This window comes from Arthrobotrys flagrans, assembly GCF_004000055.1.
Source record: "Arthrobotrys flagrans strain CBS H-5679 chromosome Unknown unitig_0, whole genome shotgun sequence".
In the NCBI taxonomy this organism is placed as follows: domain Eukaryota; kingdom Fungi; phylum Ascomycota; class Orbiliomycetes; order Orbiliales; family Orbiliaceae; genus Arthrobotrys; species Arthrobotrys flagrans.
The window spans coordinates 5,178,881-5,199,543 of record NW_027137550.1 but is presented as its reverse complement, the minus strand read 5'-3'; the positions used below and the strand labels follow the sequence as shown (position 1 = coordinate 5,199,543).

At 46.4% G+C, this 20,663-nt stretch overlaps 5 protein-coding genes across 5 annotated transcripts; 3 read left to right on the top strand and 2 right to left on the bottom strand.

Annotated features, from left to right (window-relative positions):
* Positions 1–30: 30 nt before the first annotated feature.
* On the bottom strand, positions 31–3,890 carry DFL_004548 (uncharacterized protein; the record flags this gene model as incomplete). The annotated part of the gene is made up of 5 exons (XM_067633658.1): positions 31–723; positions 777–1,903; positions 1,967–1,995; positions 2,173–3,566; positions 3,627–3,890. The coding sequence occupies 5 exons, from the start codon at positions 3,888–3,890 to the stop codon at positions 31–33; spliced, it is 3,507 nt and encodes a 1,168-aa protein (XP_067491805.1).
* A 372-nt stretch (positions 3,891–4,262) lies between these two features.
* DFL_004547 (uncharacterized protein) lies at positions 4,263–6,335 on the top strand (the record flags this gene model as incomplete). Its single annotated transcript, XM_067633657.1, has 3 exons — positions 4,263–4,369; positions 4,434–5,142; positions 5,553–6,335. The coding sequence occupies 3 exons, from the start codon at positions 4,263–4,265 to the stop codon at positions 6,333–6,335; spliced, it is 1,599 nt and encodes a 532-aa protein (XP_067491804.1).
* A 1,859-nt stretch (positions 6,336–8,194) lies between these two features.
* Positions 8,195–9,029, bottom strand: DFL_004546 (uncharacterized protein; the record flags this gene model as incomplete). Its single annotated transcript, XM_067633656.1, has 2 exons — positions 8,195–8,437; positions 8,505–9,029. 2 exons carry the CDS (start codon positions 9,027–9,029, stop codon positions 8,195–8,197), a joined length of 768 nt encoding a protein of 255 aa, XP_067491803.1.
* A 403-nt stretch (positions 9,030–9,432) lies between these two features.
* Positions 9,433–11,780, top strand: DFL_004545 (uncharacterized protein; the record flags this gene model as incomplete). Its single annotated transcript, XM_067633655.1, has 6 exons — positions 9,433–9,439; positions 9,506–9,560; positions 9,640–10,070; positions 10,124–11,238; positions 11,295–11,465; positions 11,520–11,780. 6 exons carry the CDS (start codon positions 9,433–9,435, stop codon positions 11,778–11,780), a joined length of 2,040 nt encoding a protein of 679 aa, XP_067491802.1.
* A 5,983-nt stretch (positions 11,781–17,763) lies between these two features.
* DFL_004544 (uncharacterized protein) lies at positions 17,764–20,146 on the top strand (the record flags this gene model as incomplete). The annotated part of the gene is made up of 2 exons (XM_067633654.1): positions 17,764–17,800; positions 18,072–20,146. 2 exons carry the CDS (start codon positions 17,764–17,766, stop codon positions 20,144–20,146), a joined length of 2,112 nt encoding a protein of 703 aa, XP_067491801.1.
* Positions 20,147–20,663: the final 517 nt, after the last annotated feature.

Genomic DNA, 20,663 nt, shown 5'->3' with positions numbered 1-20,663 from the left:
ATTAACTTCAAGTGTTATACAGATTTAGCTTTAGACCTTCTTTGCTCTTCTCCTCCCTCTTCCCCTCTCACGACTGCTAGAATTGCGAGGCAGGCCAGTAGTCTTCGCCTGTTTACCCTTTTGTTTCGAGGGCTCAATGACTTCGATATTATCTTCACTCTCACTCGTACCTGAATCATTCATCTCGCCCGCGGTCTTCCTCTTCTTTTTTGCAGGTGCTTTTCTCTTGCTCCCCTCCGTAATTCTAACTCTTCCATTCAAGCTTACAACTCCTTGTAGCTCCTCGTCTGTCGAAGAGCTTTTATCACTTTTTCTATGCTCTTCACCTTCTCCGTCTGCACTTAGGTTGCTTCCTTGTCGCTTAACTGACTGTCGATGTAAACTCATAAGGGCATTCTCCATTCTTTTGCTCTTATTTGCCTCTCGGACTCTTGGTGCAAAGGCGCCAGCGCCTGTACTACCGGAGAAGAAGTTTGTGAGGTTAACTTGATGTCCTTCTGCCACCTTCCTATTCATATCTCGAATAACTGGTACTAGGACTTCATCTGTTCGGTCCGAAGTCCAGCCAATCGTCGCCATGAGAAAGTTGCGGAGGCCGTGGAGATCTGGTACTCCCCATTCAAATGGTGTAGTATCTTTATCGACTTCGGGGTTGAGGTATGCCATGTCCACCCGATCATCCGGGAAGCTTGGTGGTAAGAATAGTTTGTCTGTGAGTTTTTTCTATTTATCCGAGTCAGAATTTGTAGATTCTAGTTCGATATAAGCCGTCTTACCAAACTCTTTTTTAATTTTGATTTGTCGTCTGCCGGGTCACGAAATCCTGACTGTATTTTCGTCCACCAGGCCTTGAACTCATGTAGTGAATCATCCCCACCGCCAAAGTCCGCGAGAACCTCTAGTGCAATTACCGGTCCAACACCGACAAGCCCATCTGTGTAGTCGCTTCCTAACAGGTGTGCCAGCCGAATCATTTTCTTCCGATCAAGACTATATTCGTTCTCGAGATCACTTGCCAAGTAACACTCCACATACTTTGCTTGATTGAACATATTCTTATAAACCCTCGTCCCTCCAAATAGGAAAATATCACTATCATCTGTTACAATACCATCAACGAGCCCCAAATTGACGAGCTCGGCACACTGCGCTTCCGCTTCCATCGGTGCAGTTATGTATGGTATTCCAAACATCTGAAGGAGTTGTTGGCATTCCGTAATCATGATCTTGGTAACCTCGTCGGCATCTCGTCGGTCTTTTTTCTGTTGGTCTCTCAAGGTTCTAAGTTCGCGTTCATAGTCCATTGCATTTTGCTCAGTAGACCTCTGATTGAACGTTGATGCAAATCGCGCATGTTCCTCGTTTTCGGCTCGCATCTGTTGCATTAATTGTTCTTCTTCGGAATCCATTCCGGCATCGTCCTCTGATCCGGGATCATTTGCAGCTAAGCTTTCTGCGGGAGCCTTCACGAATGGATTCCCAATTTCAGTGTCACTATCTTCCCATTTCACAGGCTCGTCACTATCATACGCCTCGGCCTCCGGATATATCGCTTCGCCCGCCTCGATTGACTTTTGGTTGAGGCCCTGGGCATCATTACTGGGTGCCACTGGCTCGCCTTGAGTTTCAGGCTTAGAGGTTGTAAGATCAGCCATCTGAATATCTTCATCCTCATCCTCCGAAAGAATAATTACTTCCTTTGATTTTGGTTGTATAGAAGTCCGGTGTTCAATGGGACGAAGATGCCCTGGGAGAGATGACGCTATTCGCTCAGTCTCGTCCTCACGATCATAGCTATCGACTTGATACCCAGCATTCCCCGCCTTAAAGGCGCTATTCTCTTCCACCGCAAACCAAGGGGGCAAAGGAGCCTTTGTTTTTTCAGATTCTGTTTTCTCCTTTACTTGGGTAGTTTTAGCGTCATTAAGTCTTTTTTGGAGCCCAGCTAAACCCCCTAGTTTCATACTCTCGAACGGAAGAAGATTGCTATCGAGGCTAAAATCATTTGCTTTGTTAGATGGCATGCTTGTATTTGAAGGCTCTGCAGGATATGTCATCGCACTTTCGAGGGTAAAGCCGTCGCCTTCAAGTGCAAAAGGATTTGAATCTATTTCTATGAATTCGAAATTGATTTTCGAGGTATTTTCCGGGAGAGATGCAGTACTAGCATACCTGCTGCCGAGGCTCGATTTATTCAGGTCAGAAGATACTTGGTAAGACGACATATCCGAGAATATATTTGATTTGGTATCCGGACCGATGTCATCGAATTCCACAAAGGCTGGCTTGCTCGGGTTCAATGATCGCTCTGGTGTTTTCAATTTCGAATCATCCGATGGTTGAATAATAGTCCCCAGCTCATTCCCGTCGTCTTTTTCGAGGGACATTTTGAGTGCTAATTCCAATGCCCTTTCTTCTTCTTCGCCTTCTCTCTTGTCTCGTTCTAGGGATAAAGCAATGGCCTTTCGTAACTCTTCGTCCTCATCATGGATGTCCTTTATATCGTCTACATCCTCAAATAAAGCATCATGTTGATTATCGACTTCATTAAATTCGGTTAACTCGTCATCTTGGATGAAGACGGGTGCCTCTGAATCCTTTATGGCCTTCTTTTGTTGGTCCTGTCGCGAGAGTTTGATTGCCATCTGTATCTCTCGTTCTTCGGAGGTTTGGCGGTGTCGAGTTAGTTCGATTCGAGGCACTCTTGGTTTCGATAGTCTGTTAAGTCCTTCAATGGGTATATCCTCAAATTCCATTTCCTCTTCGGAGTCATCATCATCGTCATCCTTCTTGTCTTCTTCGTCGACCACGATTGCCTTGTGCACAGTTTCTCCGTCTCTTGGGCCTCTCTGCCCAACAACACCCAAAGCCCAGCCACCCTCTGCCCCTTCGTTCTTAACCAGTACATACTCCCGATCCTTTTCTCCAGCTACACGGCGGACACTAATTAGATCATCGTTCATACCATTTAAATGCATGAGCCGCTGTGTCAACTCGTTCCTTTCGCGCACCCGGTCAATTTGAAATCTGGAAAATTCCAAACGATTGGGAAACATTTTCTCTAATTGTTCCTTCGATAACCCCATACGCAGACGAGACCGTATTCTCGCAGCGTTCAAGATGTTGTACTGGTCAGCTGGCGGTAAAGAGGTGAAAAACGGAGAATCAAAGTCAATTTTGGAAAAGTCGTAGAGATTAATGTCTTCCCCGCCTTCGAACCGTCGAGCGTAGTCCTCAAGTTCCTCCATTGACATGATTCTAGGATCATTAGCACCTCTCATAGCCTCAAATGAGCTATCCATTTCGGGAAGATGATATTGATCCAGCCGTCTGAATGGCGCCTTGACCTTAACTCGTTCCTGAGGGGCTTCGAAAAGTTGCGAGGCATAAACAGGATTCTCTGGGACGGGTTCTTCTTCTCGGATATTATGGTACTGGCTCTGTACTGCTTTTCTTCTCTCTTCAGCTTCTTCCTTCGCCCGTTTTTGCATTTGAAGATTGAGAAGTTTCTTCGCGGTATTCGAGGCATCTAATTTTCGGTCTTGACGGTGGGTCTTCCTGTTCGCCTGTAATAGTAGATATCAGTGTCACATTTTCTACTTGTTCATCATACAATTTCATCATACAATAGTTTGTCTCTTGAGCAAGGGCGCCCCGCCATCGAAGACGAAAACCGGACGGATACCATGGAATAGTAATTTGACAATCCGCCGAAAGAACCCCACCACATGAGCATTTCTCAGCGCATTCCCTTCTTTATCGCGAACCGCCTTTAGGAATTGATATATCCATATAGAAGCATCAATCGCGAGTCGCTTTTGGGCTAGTGTTTCGAGCTTGACCGGCCGTGCGACGGGCTGGACGACCGTCCAGAGGCCAGTGACACCCATATTTGTGTGTTATGAAGTAGATTTCGGAGAAACAGTGTTCTCCGACGAAGAGGTCGTAGAATCATTCAACAGTGAAGCTGCAACCAGCTCAGAAAACGGGGAGGGCATGGAAGACGTGAGTCAAGCGGTGGGCATCTTAGGCAGCGCGATATCACGAGGCGAATCTGATCTAACTCGTTGCGGTTAATCTTAGATATAATCTTATCTGATCGCGAGTGCCAAGACGCTAGCAAAAATTGTGGTTGTCGCTTGAAGAAAAAAATTTGGTTTCTCTTCTCCCACCAAAACCTTCTTTCCATCACTCCACTTATCTCCACCAAACGACCCAAATTTTTCTATTACAAGGTCGTTTCGGAACAAATAAAAGTCGCAATGGGTTCATTCAAGAAAGAATCTAACCGGCGGGCCCGGAAGATTGAGGCTGCTGGTGGGAGCGATGGCATGCAGAATGTCAAGGTCAAAGGCGAGAACTTCTACAGGTAAGATCCATTGACGGTGTCTATGTGTAAGAATAATACCCTAACACTTTTATTTCTCATTCAGAGATGCAAAGAAGCTTAAGCGATTACACATGTACAAGGAGGGAAAGGCACAGAGAGATGCTCAGGGAAATATCACAAAGGCAGCCAGCTACCAATCGAGAGAGGTGCCGTCTGCCAGGATAGAACCGAATCGGAAATGGTTCGGGAACACTCGGACGATCTCCCAGGAAGCCCTGACGGCGTTTCAAACGGCGATGAAGGAGCAAGCTAAGGACCCTCGCTCGGTCCTTCTGCGACGGAATAAGCTGCCCATGTCATTGATCCAAGATCCTGATGCTAAGACTTCGAACAAAGAAGCAAACAAGATCAAGGTCGAGACAGAGCCTTTCGCACAAACATTTGGTCCAAAAGCTCAGCGGAAACGGCCGAAGCTCGCTGTAGAGAGCATGGCGGCCTTGATGGACGAAACTGAGAAGAATCGGACATCATATGACGATAAGATCCAAGAGGCCATTGAAAATGGTACAGCTGCTGAAGGCATGGTGCAAGAGGCTAAGGAGGCAGTGTTCTCCAAGGGTCAGAGCAAACGTATTTGGAATGAGCTGTACAAGGTTATCGACTCTTCAGACGTCATCCTACACGTCTTGGATGCGAGAAATCCGCTAGGAACAAGATGCCGCTCTGTCGAGCAGTATATGTCGAAAGAATGTCCCCATAAACACTTAGTATTTGTTCTCAACAAGTGCGACTTAGTTCCCACAGGAGTTGCTGTAAGTCTAACCCATCAATTTGTCTTTGCATTCAACCCCTAGTCCCCGTGTTTGTGAAATGTTTTTGTTCCATCGTTCTTTGTCAGGATGTCTTCTTGAGCGCACATTTATTGTCGCATCCTACGAAGAGGTCTGTTACAACTTTGGTAGATTGAGTTATCCCGCCTTGATTTCAGCACGTCTTGTGTTGAATATCTCTCGTTCATCTCGTCGTTTTGGCGAAGAACATCCTAGGGATTTTTGTGTTTCGTTTTGAGTTGAAGGTCGGGGATGGCGCTTTTGCGAATCCATCAATTTAGCAATCTCGACTTTCTTAGTTACGCTTCATACATGCCTTTCTTTTTCGTTATCGGTTCTTGAGTTATTGTTGTCAATTGTGATTTGCTTCTAACCTTCACGAAAATTGGCAGGCTGCATGGGTACGACATCTCTCAAAAGATTATCCAACACTAGCGTTCCACGCTTCTATCAACAATTCCTTCGGCAAGGGATCTTTAATAGCTATCCTGCAACAATTTGGCTCCCTCCACTCTGACCGGAAACAAATATCGGTGGGTCTCATCGGATACCCGAACAGCGGGAAATCCTCCATCATCAATACTCTACGGAAGAAAAAGGTCTGCACGGTCGCCCCGATACCTGGGGAGACTAAGGTGTGGCAATACGTCACCTTGACGAAGAAAATCTTTTTAATCGATTGTCCTGGTATCGTGCCGCCATCCAACAGCGATACAACCACAGACATTCTACTACGCGGTGTTGTACGTGCTGAGAAAGTGGAAAATCCAGCTCAATACATCCCGGCTTTACTCGAGAAGTGTAAACAACACCACGTTGAGAGAACGTATGATATCAAGGGTTGGAAGGACCCTAACCAATTCTTGGAAATGCTGGCGAGGAAGGGTGGTAGACTGCTCAAGGGCGGAGAGCCTGACTACGACGGTGTTGCAATTATGGTCATCAATGACTTTTTGCGAGGGAAACTTCCGTGGTTCACACCCTGCGATCTGGACGACAATAAGGACGGGAAAGAGGGTAGTAGTAGGAAACGAAAGGCGGAGGAAGCCGCCGAAGGGGATGCCGACGCTTCCTTTGCGGATGATGGCGAGGAATGGGGTGGTTTATCGGGCTCGGATACAGCCGATTCGGCTGATGAAGACGACGAGGATGAGGACGAGGATGAGGAGTCCTAGACCCCCACACAAGACCACCTGCTCCGAACTTGCACTTTGCAGTTCCGGTTATATATATTAATGTTCATGACTGTCTATGCTTTTCTTTACCAAAGATACCCCGACACGTCCAGCAATGTATATTATCAATGTCATTCTATTATGGCTCAAAGGCTCTCATACCTTCGCCACAACACCACAACCTTTCCACGCCTCCCACGAGAGGTTCCCCTGGTTACTGAAAATACTTAACGTTGTATCACCCTAAGATCCATGTGACCATGAAAACTTTTACCTCCTGCCGGCCTTCTGCGCTGCCCTCAGCCTTTCGTTCCGGGTTGACATACAATGGGGAACCTCCAACCCCTCACTCTCGACCTTCGTTCTCATCGAACAAGAATACACCGGATTCTACAGACTTATGGTAGATCTTTTGCTAAACGGATTAGATGGAGTATGAAACGACAAGCGGCAGCTTTAAAGGCTCTGGCGTCGGTGTCTGACCCTCGGGCCCCATTCCATATAGAGACAATTAGGTCCCTTGAGCGGGCCCTGGATGCCAATCCGTTAAGTAGACTTCAGAATTTTCAAGTTTATACGACGTCCCCTAATGTACCTGGCCCAGGGGAATGGGCGTTACCACCATCATGGGAAGAAGTCCCCTTCTGGAATCGTCTAACAGGGAAGATGGTGAAGAACCCGACGATAGGTCAAATGGAGCCGTCTAGGGCGTACCAAAAGGAACCCAATCCGAACAGAATCATTTATAGCAGTGCATAACTAGATTGGCAATCAGATGGACAGTTTAAGGTTACTACAGTGCCAGTAGTTAGTGATCCGACAGCTACGGTTGAGAAAGGGGCAGTTGTAGAGCAATTATCCTCAACCGAAGCCCCTCTCAACCCTGTTGTCGAAATACCATAGATTGAACAACCGCCTATTAAAATCAACACCGGAGCCGATTTACGAACTGCTCCAGAAGTACAGGAGACGGAAATCGAGGTATCACGAATTGCAGAAGGACAAGGGATCCGGCCCCCTCTATTATCACCCGCAGGAAGTGCTGGTAGCTTCGACTCTTCACAACAGCCCATACCACTCAGCAATATTCTTTCAGATGCTGGCACGGCGGGTTCCTTGTCCGAACTCGCTTCATCAATCGTCGAAGAGGCCAACAGAATTGACCCTAATGAAAGCTACGAGATTATTGCACTGGGTATGATATAGGGCGAGGGCGGGGACAACAAAACCAAAATCTCCAAGAAAGCATAGTCACCCGACCACAGTCAAGAGAGAGGGTTAGTGGCGAATGGCCACAATTGCAGATTGAGTCTCTTAATGAGAGTAGAGTTTCATACAGGCCACAGGATGACCCATTACTTCGAAGCAAAGGTTCATTGCGACAATCTCGCGGGGGTCGTATAGCGCCAAATTCGGTTGAGGTACCCAAGGAAAGCGTAGTAAGCTATTGACCGCCTCCTGCACAAAACCTTCGAGAAAATATATTGAGGGCCAGTCAACACCCAAATGCGAATCGGGATATTGTGGCACCAGTCGTTTGGGTCTTAAGAGCGTAGCGGCAGCCGCTCTTTCAAAGAGTAGTGGAACTGGCAAGAAAGGAGAGTGCATTGTTAGACCTAGCGAGCCGCGAGTGGCTGCAGATGTATGCGGTGCCTTGGTTTGCTGCCCAACTGAAGACATGGCTCAAATTAAGTAAATATAGTATAATACATGCTAGATTCCGTAGTTCCAGGCTTGGTATCTCTTGTCATTGTCGATAATCGAGGAATTATCATTATCCCCGTGACGATGTATATGTACAATTTGGTTAGGATTCTTGTCCGACCAGATCAAGATGACATAGGAGTATTAAGCACCCCTCATGTATCTTTCTGAACGGGCTTGACCTTAGAATAATCTGGAGTTGGGAGTTCCAAGGCCTGCTGTGCCTTGACTTTTGCAACTGCTTCGTCAATATTCTGGCCACTTTTTAGTGCAGCCGTTGTAGCATCGTCCTGGGCAAGCTGCTGGCGAAACAATTTGTCCGCGTGCATCTGTATCCTCTCTTCGACCACCGGATCCCGCCCTGGTTCCGATAGGTAGCCTAATGCCTTCAAAAATTCCTATAATAAACTTGCATTAGCATTCTTACTCGGGAAAAGTTCAGATACCCAGTAGAAATTGATATACCTTCTGCTGTTCCTGACATTTGCCAAACCTCTGGCTCTCTGCTCTGCACATCATCAAAGTCTGCCACCATGAGCCGTTTTTGTAGCAATCGAACATGGCCTCCTCCTCATATGCGCAATTCTCTCGTGCTGCATTTCCTATCAGAAACCTCTTCTGTTTCATTCCCTCGATGATTTCTCTCATCTGAGCCTCTGGACCGTCCGCTCTTATCCCCCTAGGGCCTCGGTAGGTCGCCCAGTATTCCTTATATCGATCTCCATATGCGGATAATGAATGGGGAGGCGGGGGTTCAGCGTCGTCTTGCTGTTGATCCTCAAGTTTCTTCGACCAGTCTACAACCTTGAGTTCCGGTAATGGTTCCTCAGCTGGAGGAGGAACTGTAGGTTTATTATCCTTCGGTGTACTGCTTTTGAAATAGTCCTCGAGCGACGGATCGAGGTTTGATACTGGCTTTTTTGAATCAGAGGCTTTGTTCTTGTCGTTATCTGAGGATGAAGACCCCGACGAGCCCCATAGCCAGCCCATTGCGATTGGTTAAATTCCTTCGGCTATCGGCTTCTCGTTCGAAATTCAATGTTGAATGGTGGTGGAGTGTGCATGGTGGAGAGGTTTGAGGCTCTATAGATATCTTTTCGGAGCTTCGAGACGAGCAGGGAAGAGACCCACTCGGCTGTATCTTGGCATTGAATCCGACTTGTGTTTTTGTGCCGCCGTAAGCTGCGCGCAGGAACAACAACGCGACATCCCACTCCAGCTCCAGAACATCATTTGATACAACCTGCAAGCCATCCAGAGTATCTACGACGACGACGAAAAACAAGGGAACGACACAATGAGCCGGTAATAGATTTACCGATCCGATAATCTTCAAATTCCGCTCTTTCGATTGTTCGTTTCGTATAGGTTTTGGTGCATGGTGTAGCTTACAATGTCAGGTACGATGACGCAGGTCCCAACTTTTGGTCCTAGCTTCTTCTGACCTTGGATTCTGCGAAACATAGAAATTACGAGACAACGCCATGAAGAGCGTATGGCGGAGCGTCGCCGGGGTGCAGGGTAGGTCTAATATGCTTATGCTCCAGAAAGATTGGTGCAAAAGTTCCATTCTTTACTAACACCAATGCCTCCTTACTAGAAATCAACGAGTGGTAACACAATCCTTCGGTTTCGATCTACCCCTAATCGTCGCAACCCCGCCAGAGGTCCGTGCTCGGAAAGCTGCAGAGAAGAGAGCAATCTTGACAGTGGAGGAGCCTGCTGAAGCGAAAGATGTTGAACCGGTTGTTGAAGAATCCCAGCCAAGACGGTCTAGTAGGCTATCCAGAGGCAGTTCTGTTCTATCTACCTCTTCGGGTTTGGATAGTGTCCCAGATGAAGACGGTAGTGCAAGGAAACGCCGAAGGGTGTCTAGTAGTCCAGCTGGGGGTGTCTCCTCGAGGAGAAGCGTATCCGTGGTCATTGAACCGAGCCCAGACGCCGTTGGCAGCGGTCGGCCTACACCTGGTGTACGTCCAAGTGATGCGATTCCGGCGACAGCGATGGCCAATCTAAGTTTGAGGACACCAGGTACAAATCTTATTGATATATTCTATGTCTGTCTATATGCTAACCTACTTTAGTGACCCGGTCGACTGCGAGAACTTCTCCACGCCGTACAACCTTGGCCCCAGATGCATCGCCGATGCTATCTTCTCCCTCGCCTTTACCACCACGAAGTACCCAACAGGTCATTCCGTCTTCTGTTTCTCCGGAACCAATGAAATTCCTACCCGAGGTACCCAGCGAAGTTGGCATTACGCCTGAACCTGCTACACCGTTAGATCTAACGATTGAAGGATTAGCGCTACAAAGTGTACAAACTACTGGATTGCGCAGTGCGGGGAGGGGGGCATCGACTACGCCTGTACCTAGAGGCAAGCGCGGAAGACAACCAAGCTCCGACGTAATTCAGACACCCGAAAAGCCGCCCACCCCGGAACCTGAAGTAGAGGAAGAAGAGATTGTTGAAGAAGAGATTGTTCAGGAGGAGCGACCTGATACGCCCCCAGCAGATGATGAAATGGTTGGAAGGAACACACCTGTTGAAGAAATACCCACCGTCACAAAGCCTCCCGGTAAGAGGAGGGGGAGAAGGCCCAAACAAAAACGGCAACCCTCTGTGGAAATACCTCCTCAGGATGCGCCAATTCAGGAAGTGGAGGATGAAGCTATCCTAAGTGATGTTGAACCTGAGCAATTGGAAGAAGAGGTTGATGAATCCAGACTCGATCCGCCTGAAAGAGAGGAAGTCGGAGAAGTAGAACTGGAAGAAATTGATGAGGATTTTGAGGAAGTAGAAGAGGAGGTACCAGAAGAAGAGGAAGCGGAAGAAGTGCCAGTAATCCGATCTACTTTGGGCGGAGGGCAGCGAAAGAAAGCCACAAATGCACCTCGACGTCCACGACAACCCGGAAAGTCTAGACTTCGAGATGAAAACGGCGAGCTCAAAGAAACCCTCGACATCACCGTTTATCATATTGCTAAGAAAGGAGATTTCAACTTCAAGTTCCCAAATCGACCTAACAACATCCAAATCGCTGGCCAAATCTTACATGAACATATCGACAAGCAACTCCAAAATCTTTCGCTCCTTAAGCGCAACGAAAGAAGCCGCGAGGAGAAGGCGAGATATAAGATCCAAGGAGCAGTGATTACCAATTTCTCGAGCGCCCTAGAGAATAGGTTGATTTGCATGGTATGTTATCCCACAATAGGTTATCTAACACTTATACTAACACATCCTCGTTATAGGCTAGTAGAGCGGATAACATCAAGATGAAATCGGCAGAGCTCCGACGTTTACAAAAGGAGAAAGCATCATTACGAGACGAATTGATGCGCATGCGTGAGTCACGCGAAGATATTGCACGTCAAATGGACGCTGTAAGGAAGACGCACGAAGAGGCGTCTGAGAAGGCCCATGTAAGAATTTTACACTACAACGCTATTTGAAACCCAGTGCTAACAGTTTATTAGAAACAACAATATATCAACGAGACACTACAGCAGATGGGCCCAGTATTAGACAAAAACGGAACTGATTCTGCTAAAATTACCACCAAGGAGCGTATTCTAACTACGGCCCATTTGGATACACTGATTGATACAGTCACTGCGGACTGCGGCTTAGGCAAGGACGCCGATGGCAAAGGGGGGGGTAGGAGTATACTAGAGCAGGTTAGGGAGATGAATAGGTTCCTAGAAGCTGCCACAGAAGTTTTACGCAATAGCCGTTGAGCTTGACAGCAAATTTCTCTATATTATTCTCGATATTGTTTTCACCATTTGACATCACATTCTGCATATACTAGGGAGTCCGGCGGAGAAATGATGTTCTTGCCTGTCGATGGTTTCCTGTTCCCATGCGGCATTTTCCATTTTCTTTTCTTTTCGGATTAGCGCGTGATCGTTCTTGTCTATGATATATTTATATGACATTTGAATCGGCATAATGATCAGATGGCTGTTCATCAATTATATTTCCCTCACGCCTCCAGTTTTCTATAGGCCTCGACGTCGATCCTCGATTACCTAAGCCGGGCCTATCCAAGAATCATGAGCCGAATACTGGATCGACCGTCTATAACCCCCGTGGTTTGTATCTATCGAAAGATTGGGTGCGAACAATCTAGATCACAGGCGGGCAAAAGATCTAAGAAAATCCCACGGCAGACGGACCAGTCTGCACCCGGCCGTCCGTCGGCTTCTTGACATGTCCGCGACAGGGCTTATCTAGCTATCTCCGACGCAAGACTAGATTCTAGAATTGCTGAAGAGGCCGGCTTCTGAACGGTTTCGGGATTAAAGACTGTCCTGCTACAGCGTTAAGATCGAGTATTTTTTGGGGAAGAAAGAGGGTGGGTGGTAAATATTTAATTATAGAGGCACATCGGAGGAAAGTTAGAATAGGTGGACGCGCGACGGGATGTATACCTAGGCATGTATGTGATCGGTCGGATATTTGGCCTTGTTCGGGCTGGGGTATCAACGATCGCGACCGTGGATATGATTTTAATTTGCGATATCATATTTTATGTCAGGGATAAAGCAGCTTAGCATTACTATGGATGCAAGGCCAGCGTTCCGGGGTGCAGATAGGGTAGCTACGCCATAGAACCCATCTACCAAGAGATTCTAGGAATCTGCTGGCGATTGTTTTTTCGGACCTTTCCTACTATCAGGTGAAAGGTTTAAATGTTTGTCTGAAATTGCATGAGATGCCGAGATATGCATATATCAGGGGTTATATGATCAGACGATATCATGACAAAGTAAGGCCATGATCTGACCATGATTACGACTATCTACTTGTTATCCAAAGCTTTGCGAATCCGATCCTGCGAACTTTAGTTGGAGAACATAAACGCAATTGATCAATGGTATCGTCGATCCAAGTATCGATATTCCTTTTTGGGGGTCATATTCATCATTCAATCAGTCCTGTATATCGCCATTTTATAATCGAGGATAGGAGTCTTCCACCGGAGCTAGCTGACAAAAAGAGGACCACAATATCATAGTCGACTTTTCCCCAACGAAACCTTCCTCGACAATATTTCACGAAAGCATGAACTTTATAACCAAAAAAAACATACCGAGGTAAAAACTGCTTGAGCCCTTCGTGCTTCTTGTCCACCCCCAACAGTCCAGAACACCGCCTCAACCAAACGATAGTCAAAAGCACAAGGATATACCTAGTCGGAAGTCAGAGCATACACCCCCCATTTCACCTTCTGCCAGCCTCTTTTGTTGTAACACTCCTTTTTCCTTCGTCCGCTCGGAATCCTTTTTTTTTTTTTGTAAAAAAAGTGGGTTGGTTACACAAGTAAAGCAGGTATATCACACGATATTTGACGTGACGAATGTCTGACGAACAAGAAAAAAAAGCTGTCAAATTGTTCATTGAGGACTGGTAGGATGGTACTAGCGATATGGATGTAAGCGAAGGTGGGTGTTTTAGTACCACTGCTCACGAGAGAGGGAAGTGCCAACGGGAGAGGAGGAAGGGTGGTGAAGTGGTTACAGCTGCAGGCAGCGAAAAGGGTGTGCCGATGTAGTAGCACGTTGAACGGCGAGGCTAAATATGGGGACATCCAAAAGTCAAGTCCGCAGAGTATTATTTGGCAAATCATCTGCATTTTCTCCTAGCTCTGTGGAAGTATAATGAATCAGAGATTGGAAGTTTAAGGGTTAGGTGGATGTTAGACGGATGGATGGAGATGCTGGTTGGTTTGAACTCTTTGTGCTCACATGCATTATGCATAGCAGAGATTTGATATATATTTGATTTGCGTTGAGAGACAATGGGAGGTGTGGTATTTTAGACAGCCAGACAATATGCCGGCGTCGATAAGGCCTTGCTTGGACAATGGATTAATTCATCGATCGGGAACTAGCTCCATTGTCCGTGCCTCGGAGCGCCAGTGAATATGGCCGCGCGGAAGGCGGGTAATGGTTCCACCAATCCCAAATTCATATTTCGTAAGCTTGTAGATTCCGCGAATCCTTTGGGTGCATGACAGAGAGGTTCGAAATCAATATCGAAGGCAATTATACTGGGGGTGTATTATGTATGTATTATGCAGGTATATTTCACCAACAGTTCAATCTTTCGTACTTGGAGGCTTGCAAATTGCATATTAATCTGCAGATAGGGCCTAGGATTGAGGAGACGATGAGGAATGGAGCTGAGATTGTTTCTCGTATATGCAAGCCACGGCTCGTACTAATTGTCTGCGTGGGGATAGAATACTATATGCAAGCTTCTAACCTACTTAGTAAGTACTTAAGTCAGACGCTCGTGCCAACTCGTGAGGGGCAAAAGGAGAAAACCTATCCTGTTCCAGGACTTCCCTTACCTATGACAGAAGCTTGCAGGAGGCTCGATGTGAGATACACAGCCATAAAAACCAGTTACTCCCTGGCATAAGTCTACCGGTCGTCCGTGCATACCTGCATACGTACATCGATACCTCTACGGAATGCCTAACATGGGATTCGCAGAAAAATTTTTTTTTTTTGTTTCGACGACGAATTCAGAATTTTGTCTTGAACATCAGCTTAATCCTTTCGTCCGGGTTACGGGACATTCCATTTCATGGTTTTGGCCCTGACGTTAACGGTTTACATTTTTCAGCTTCAATTCATCCAAAAGGAGGTTGCTCTGCGTTTGTCGCACTCTTTTTTGAGTTTAGGTTCGGCGAATCAAACTTCACTACTCTTACGTACAATTTGGACGATTGACTGAGACGTCGAATTTTTCGAATGCATATGTAATGTATACTATTTGATGAATCCGAATTTCCGAGGAGTAGACCGGTACGTTTAGATATGTACTTATACTCTTTATTACCGGAAGATCAAATTTATGTGTGCGCCGGCTGAGGCGCCTATCATTATGATCGAGCGGTAGTACAAGATAGACAGGGTTAAAATATAGATATTAGTATGCGCGTCTGATTTAGCCAGGCCCATGGCGTTAGAGATCGATGTCGAAATCGGAGTGGATCTTGTTCATGGTGGATGAACTTGCGTATGTGTGCTACATTCGGCAAAGCAAAAGATGGGGCCAATTCATCATGCAGCCCTATGCATATGGAATGGGTCTTGAAGAGATATCTGGTGGAAAAACTATCTAGATTTTGAAATCGTAGGCTTAAGACACAAGCTCAACGCCGCGACCTGAAAATGAGAATTGAAGAAAAGAAATGGTCGCAGTTTTGTTTCAGTCCAATCTTGTTTCGAGAGTTTCTCATCGATCCCTCGACCCTGGCTCCCAGGATCCACAATCAAAAAACCTCAACGCTCCAGTGTTCTTCTTCGCCACGGTAAATTCCAGGCTGGCCGGTCTTTGAACATAATCGGTTAGCCGCAGTTTCGGGCGTCATGGGAGTCCGGCCGTTTGAACGCCTCGCTGTGCAGATGCAGCAAGCATCTAGTTCGGTACATGGGTAGACCTCGTGCCCTTTTGTGCGTTTTTTCCTCACACTAGTCATGAATCAAAATTCGCAAACAAGCGTGATTCGACTTTTAATCGATTATGCATGTCTATGGCGAATACACAGCAAGTTCCCAAGAAGGCTTCAAGATTGGGCGATATTGGAGGCAGCTGGAAGAGAGTTCCTAAATCAAACCACATCACATTTAATACTTAAATTTTTGTTTAATAAAATACATCTTTTTAAAGTGGATTCGAAGCCGGCCTAGGCTGCCTTCTAAAAGTCTTCCATCGACATGTATTCTTGACAATTCACATTGCAGCTTAGTCAACTTTTACTAGTTCGCTTGAGTAAGTGCTGGTTAAAGACGTCGGAAAGATAGACTTGAGATGGCAAGTTAACTTTGGCCGGTGCACATTCTGACAAATCAGGCACTTGAGTTGAAATGATAGTATAAGGAAACTCAGAAGAGCAAGTTCTTGCGAACTCGAGGGGTCAGAATATTTCCGGCATCTGCACTCATAAGGGCAAGGCTGAAGAAGTTTTTGTTCCTCGATGCAATTACAATTGCAAAAAGTATTGTACTGCGGCAGCTAATCATTAACGCCTCGCGACGGGTTCCAAGATATTTGAAAAAAAGCAAAAGGAAGTCCTAGACAAGAAGTATCCACCCTGCTCGCCACCTAGCGAATCATTTTAGACAGGCTCCTCATTGCGGGTTTGATGGTCGTACAAAGCAGCGACATCCGCCAGAGCGTAACTGGATGGCTTTAAAGCTTTTCGATTGTCAGAACTCGGTTCTCAAAAGCCACACATGTAAGGGTATGTCGGAGTCTGGATGCTTAAGCCAAGGAGCAGGAGCAGGAGCAGACCAGGGAGCATCGTCTGGAACTAGAATAATGCAGAATGGGCATTCTTCTTTTCTTTCCGTATTCAATGGAGAGACCAAACTAGCAAGCGCATGGGCTTAGAAGAAAGTGGGTCTTCTCCGCCAACAAAAGTTAATTCCGGCGCCGGCAGGCTAGACCAATATTGGAGGTCCGCGAGAATGGCTCCGGATCTCGATTGCTATTGTTTCTTAAGTTTTGTGCTCCCTTGGCGGTGGTGAGTGACCATGGGTGACATTTCACGGGAACCTGAGGGAAGAGGTAGTGTGAGTTATATATTGGAGGTAAGTCTAATATCGGACCTTGAACTGAGACTTGTGGCCATCAAGCCATGCGGGGTTATGGATCCACGATGAAGTCACAGTTTCAATTCTCGATATGGTAGAATTTGAAGTGTATAAAATGGCTTGATCGATCTCGGAAAGTTTTCGTCTTTGTCGTCTTTGTCGTCTTTGTCGCCGTCACAGTTAGCTAGGGCGTACACAGTACTGCCCGTGGGACCCACATTTGCATTTGTAACCGTCACTGCCTCGCACTCGACACGCTTCCTTTTTTTTAAATTTTATTCTTTTCCCTTCTTGTCCATGTTCTTCTCAGTACTTCCATTCCGTTTCGATTCCCGTGAATTCTAATTCACTGTGACAGGGTCCTGTCTTGTAACTACTGTACCTATCCCGACACCCAGGCCCAGCCTTAGACTAGCACCTGTGGGGATAAATTTGCCTGACCTTACCTTGCTTTAGTCACTTGCGAATGAAGAAATCTTGCAAACACAATTAACGAGTCTCAAAATCAAATTTCCTGCCCCCGAACCTAAGCCAAAACTTAATTGTGGGCAAAGAAAGCAAGCAGGCACACTTCACTTAAACAAGGATACGCTACGTCAGCAAAAGAAATCTGGAACTGGAAAATAAACGGTACTTACCTGCCCTGTCTGCTTGCACTGCACGGCTCTGCACGGCTACTGCTGTATCTGTTCGTGCAGCTACCGCTACTTACATACGACTACATACTTCTTCTCTTCTCTTTTTTTTCTTCTAATATTTCAGATTCCGGAAACCTGGGTGTTCTTGCTGCACTTCGTCCACTCCCCGTTTCCCCCAGCCCTTTTTCTGCCAGAAAACCAAGTCTCGAATGTCCAAAAAAGAGCAAACGTGATATAGCTCTGCATGAGGAAGTATACTTGCTTTTATATAACTGAACCCACAACTAGTCCTATCCCGACATCCCCATCCATCTTCCCGTCCTTCTGGGCCTCCAGTTCTCAGCTGTTGGATCGCCTTCGAACTATCGGTTGCATGGGCCTGGCCAACGCCAACCTTCGAACGCAACACGCCCTTTGCCTTGCAATCGCAATTTTGTCTTCGAGCAGAGTCTTGAATTAAAATCCACATCATGTCGGTTCCTACCCGACATGTGCGAACTCGCACCGGTAAGTTAATTTAACCTTTATGTTCTTTCTTTCCTTTCGTTTGATTCGTTTCTTTACTGGTTTTCTTCTACACTACAAAATTCTCTCTCTCTTTCTAATTCTTAAACTCAATTCGTTGCAGGCTGCTGGACTTGTCGCTTCCGCAAGAAGAAGTGTGATGAGGCCCGGCCCGCATGTGAGCAGTGCTCCCACCTGCGATTGATATGCGATGGGTATGATGGCCAGCCGGTCTGGATGAAAGACCCGGAGAAAGCCGCTGAAAAGAAAGCAGAGATCAAGAAGCAGATGGTAAGACGCAGCAGGCGGCGGAAGAAGAACCAAGATCCAACCAAACCCCAGTTACCATCTCAGAGACCTAATGCCCCCCCTGCAAACCTTAACCCACCTACGCCTCCCCCAATCACCATTTCAAATAACGATACTGGCTTCCAACAACAGCCGGAGCAAATACCAGGTATATCTCTGCCTATGGCCTTTTGTGAAAATGATTTTCCGACCAGATTTTCGACGTCGTCGCCGGAGGAGTCCGGGTCCATGGACTTTTCGCCCTTTAACATGAGGGGTATCCATTGGGCGGTAAATAGCCTCGCGAGTTCGCGACCTCAGAGGCATACATTATCACCACCCACAACATGTACTCTACTGTCCCGGGAATCGACACAGGCATCCTCTGTGGAAGACACAATCAAAGAGGATCATGAGGAGGAAGTAGTGGGATATGATGAGGACGACATAAATTTGCCGGATTCATCCGAATCGTCCAGCCATACAGAGATCGTACGGTACGGTGGCACAGCTCGCAGAGAGACTATCGCTTTCTCTCGTTTCTCGGAACTTCAAATACAAACCGACAAGCAACTAGATCTCAATTTGGCAAACTTATACTTGAGGACAATATTTGGTGTAACATATCGGGCACTCTCCGACGAGCAAGTTATTAGGTATAACTCTGCATTGATTGTCCCGATGTTTAACGACAATGAGTCCTTTCTGCACGGATGCCTTAGCAGCACAGCATTACACCTCACAGCTACAAATATCTCGGAACATCAGAGAAAAGCCCTGGTTACAGAAGTTTTCCGACATCGGCAGAAAAGTCTGAAATCGCTAAAACGCCAAGTTGCAAATAGCAAGAACGATGGAGAGCGTATTAAAATTGCCGCGACTGTCTGTGCGCTTATCTCATTCGAAGTCTTCTCACGGCGAACAGACTGGCAAGTCCACGTCAAAGCTGCCACTGATTGTGTCATCCTCCTAAATTGGTGCCAGGAGCGCCCTACCCATGCCGGACAATGGTTCATTTACTCTCGTATTCTTTGGCTTGACATACTTTCCTCCATAACCACTGGAAACAAACCGGTCTTCTCGAAATTTTACCATGATATACTATTTTTGAAACCGGAAGAACGAAACAAAGTTAACGGCCTTGTTGAAATGACTGGATGCGAAGATGCTGTTCTTTACCTGATATCGGAAATAACATGTCTTGAGCACTGGAAGTTCGAAAGCTTAAAATCACAAACATATCCCGCTATCCAAGCGGAGCTTACACGCAGGGCGACAGTTCTTGATCGAGATCTCAAGCAACTCGCCATCGCCGACCTCAAAAACAGAAGTCCCAGATCGGAATACGGCTACTGCGACTACAATCCGGTGTATACATCACCCCATGCAGATGAAATGGATTACTCAGGGAGTGAATTTGGTGACGACGGAACGGATGTGGACTCTAATTTCGATGCTGAGGACGACGACGTTTCGTACGTTGACGAGGATCCCCCCCAAGAGGTCAACGAAGTCGTCGATGGAATCGTTCGGCGGAACTCGAATTATACAGCATTAGAGCCTTCATTTATTCACCACACCAGCCCCACATCATCAACCGAAACCGATGGAGGAGACGTCTTTGTCACGGATGGCACCAACAAGTTAATCGAGGACCGCGGTACTTTTAAGAAAGCGGTTACCGAGGCATTCAGAATTATGGCTAGGGTCTACCTCCGCATTGTGGCATATGGGTTTAATCCCGTGGATCCTATATGCCAGCTCCTGCTACAGGAGATGCTCGCCGTCATAGACTTCATACCAAGCCTATATATGGGCTACGAACGTTCGATAATATCTCCACTCTTAATTGTGGGATCGCTCGCGAAACGACCCCTCGATCAACAAATTATTTCCGCGAGGCTGAAGAAGACTACACATATGGCGAAGTACGGTAACCTAGGAAACCTCGATAAGATCTTGACAGAGATATGGTCGAGAGAATGGGTTATAGATCCTAGGCAGCCGGTACCATGGCGGCAGATTATGAAAGAGAAGAGCTGGGAGTACCTCATGGTTTGAAAAGAGTGTGCTCCTTGCTTCTGTTTTCACCCACATCATGATTCATATTCAGCCTCTCGTAAAATCCTTTGCATCATTTCCAACGGGCGCTATTACCAAAAAATATCCTACCAATATCTACTCAATTTGGTCACTAATTGTATCGGCCACGCCCATTTATTATTATTATCTGTTGCTCTTTCTGTGTTATTTCTAGTTCTTCTTTTCTTGTTTATTTGCGGCACTTTTTGCTTGGAGGGCACCATAATACCCCGGCGCAACCTTTTGGAGGATCTTTTTCCATTATGTTTTTATATATATAACGCTTCTCCGGTTAACGTTCTGAATAATGGCCATAAAATACACGCGTGGGCATATGGGACGGCACATTTTATCCTATTTCAAATTTTTTTTTTTTTTTTTTTTAATTTTTTTTCGGGTTTTCAGAATTTGTCCTCAATCCTTACAAAGGAACCGTCATGTCCTCCTCATCTCTCTCCTCCTCCTTTCTCCTCATTTTTTTAATGCACGGACGAAA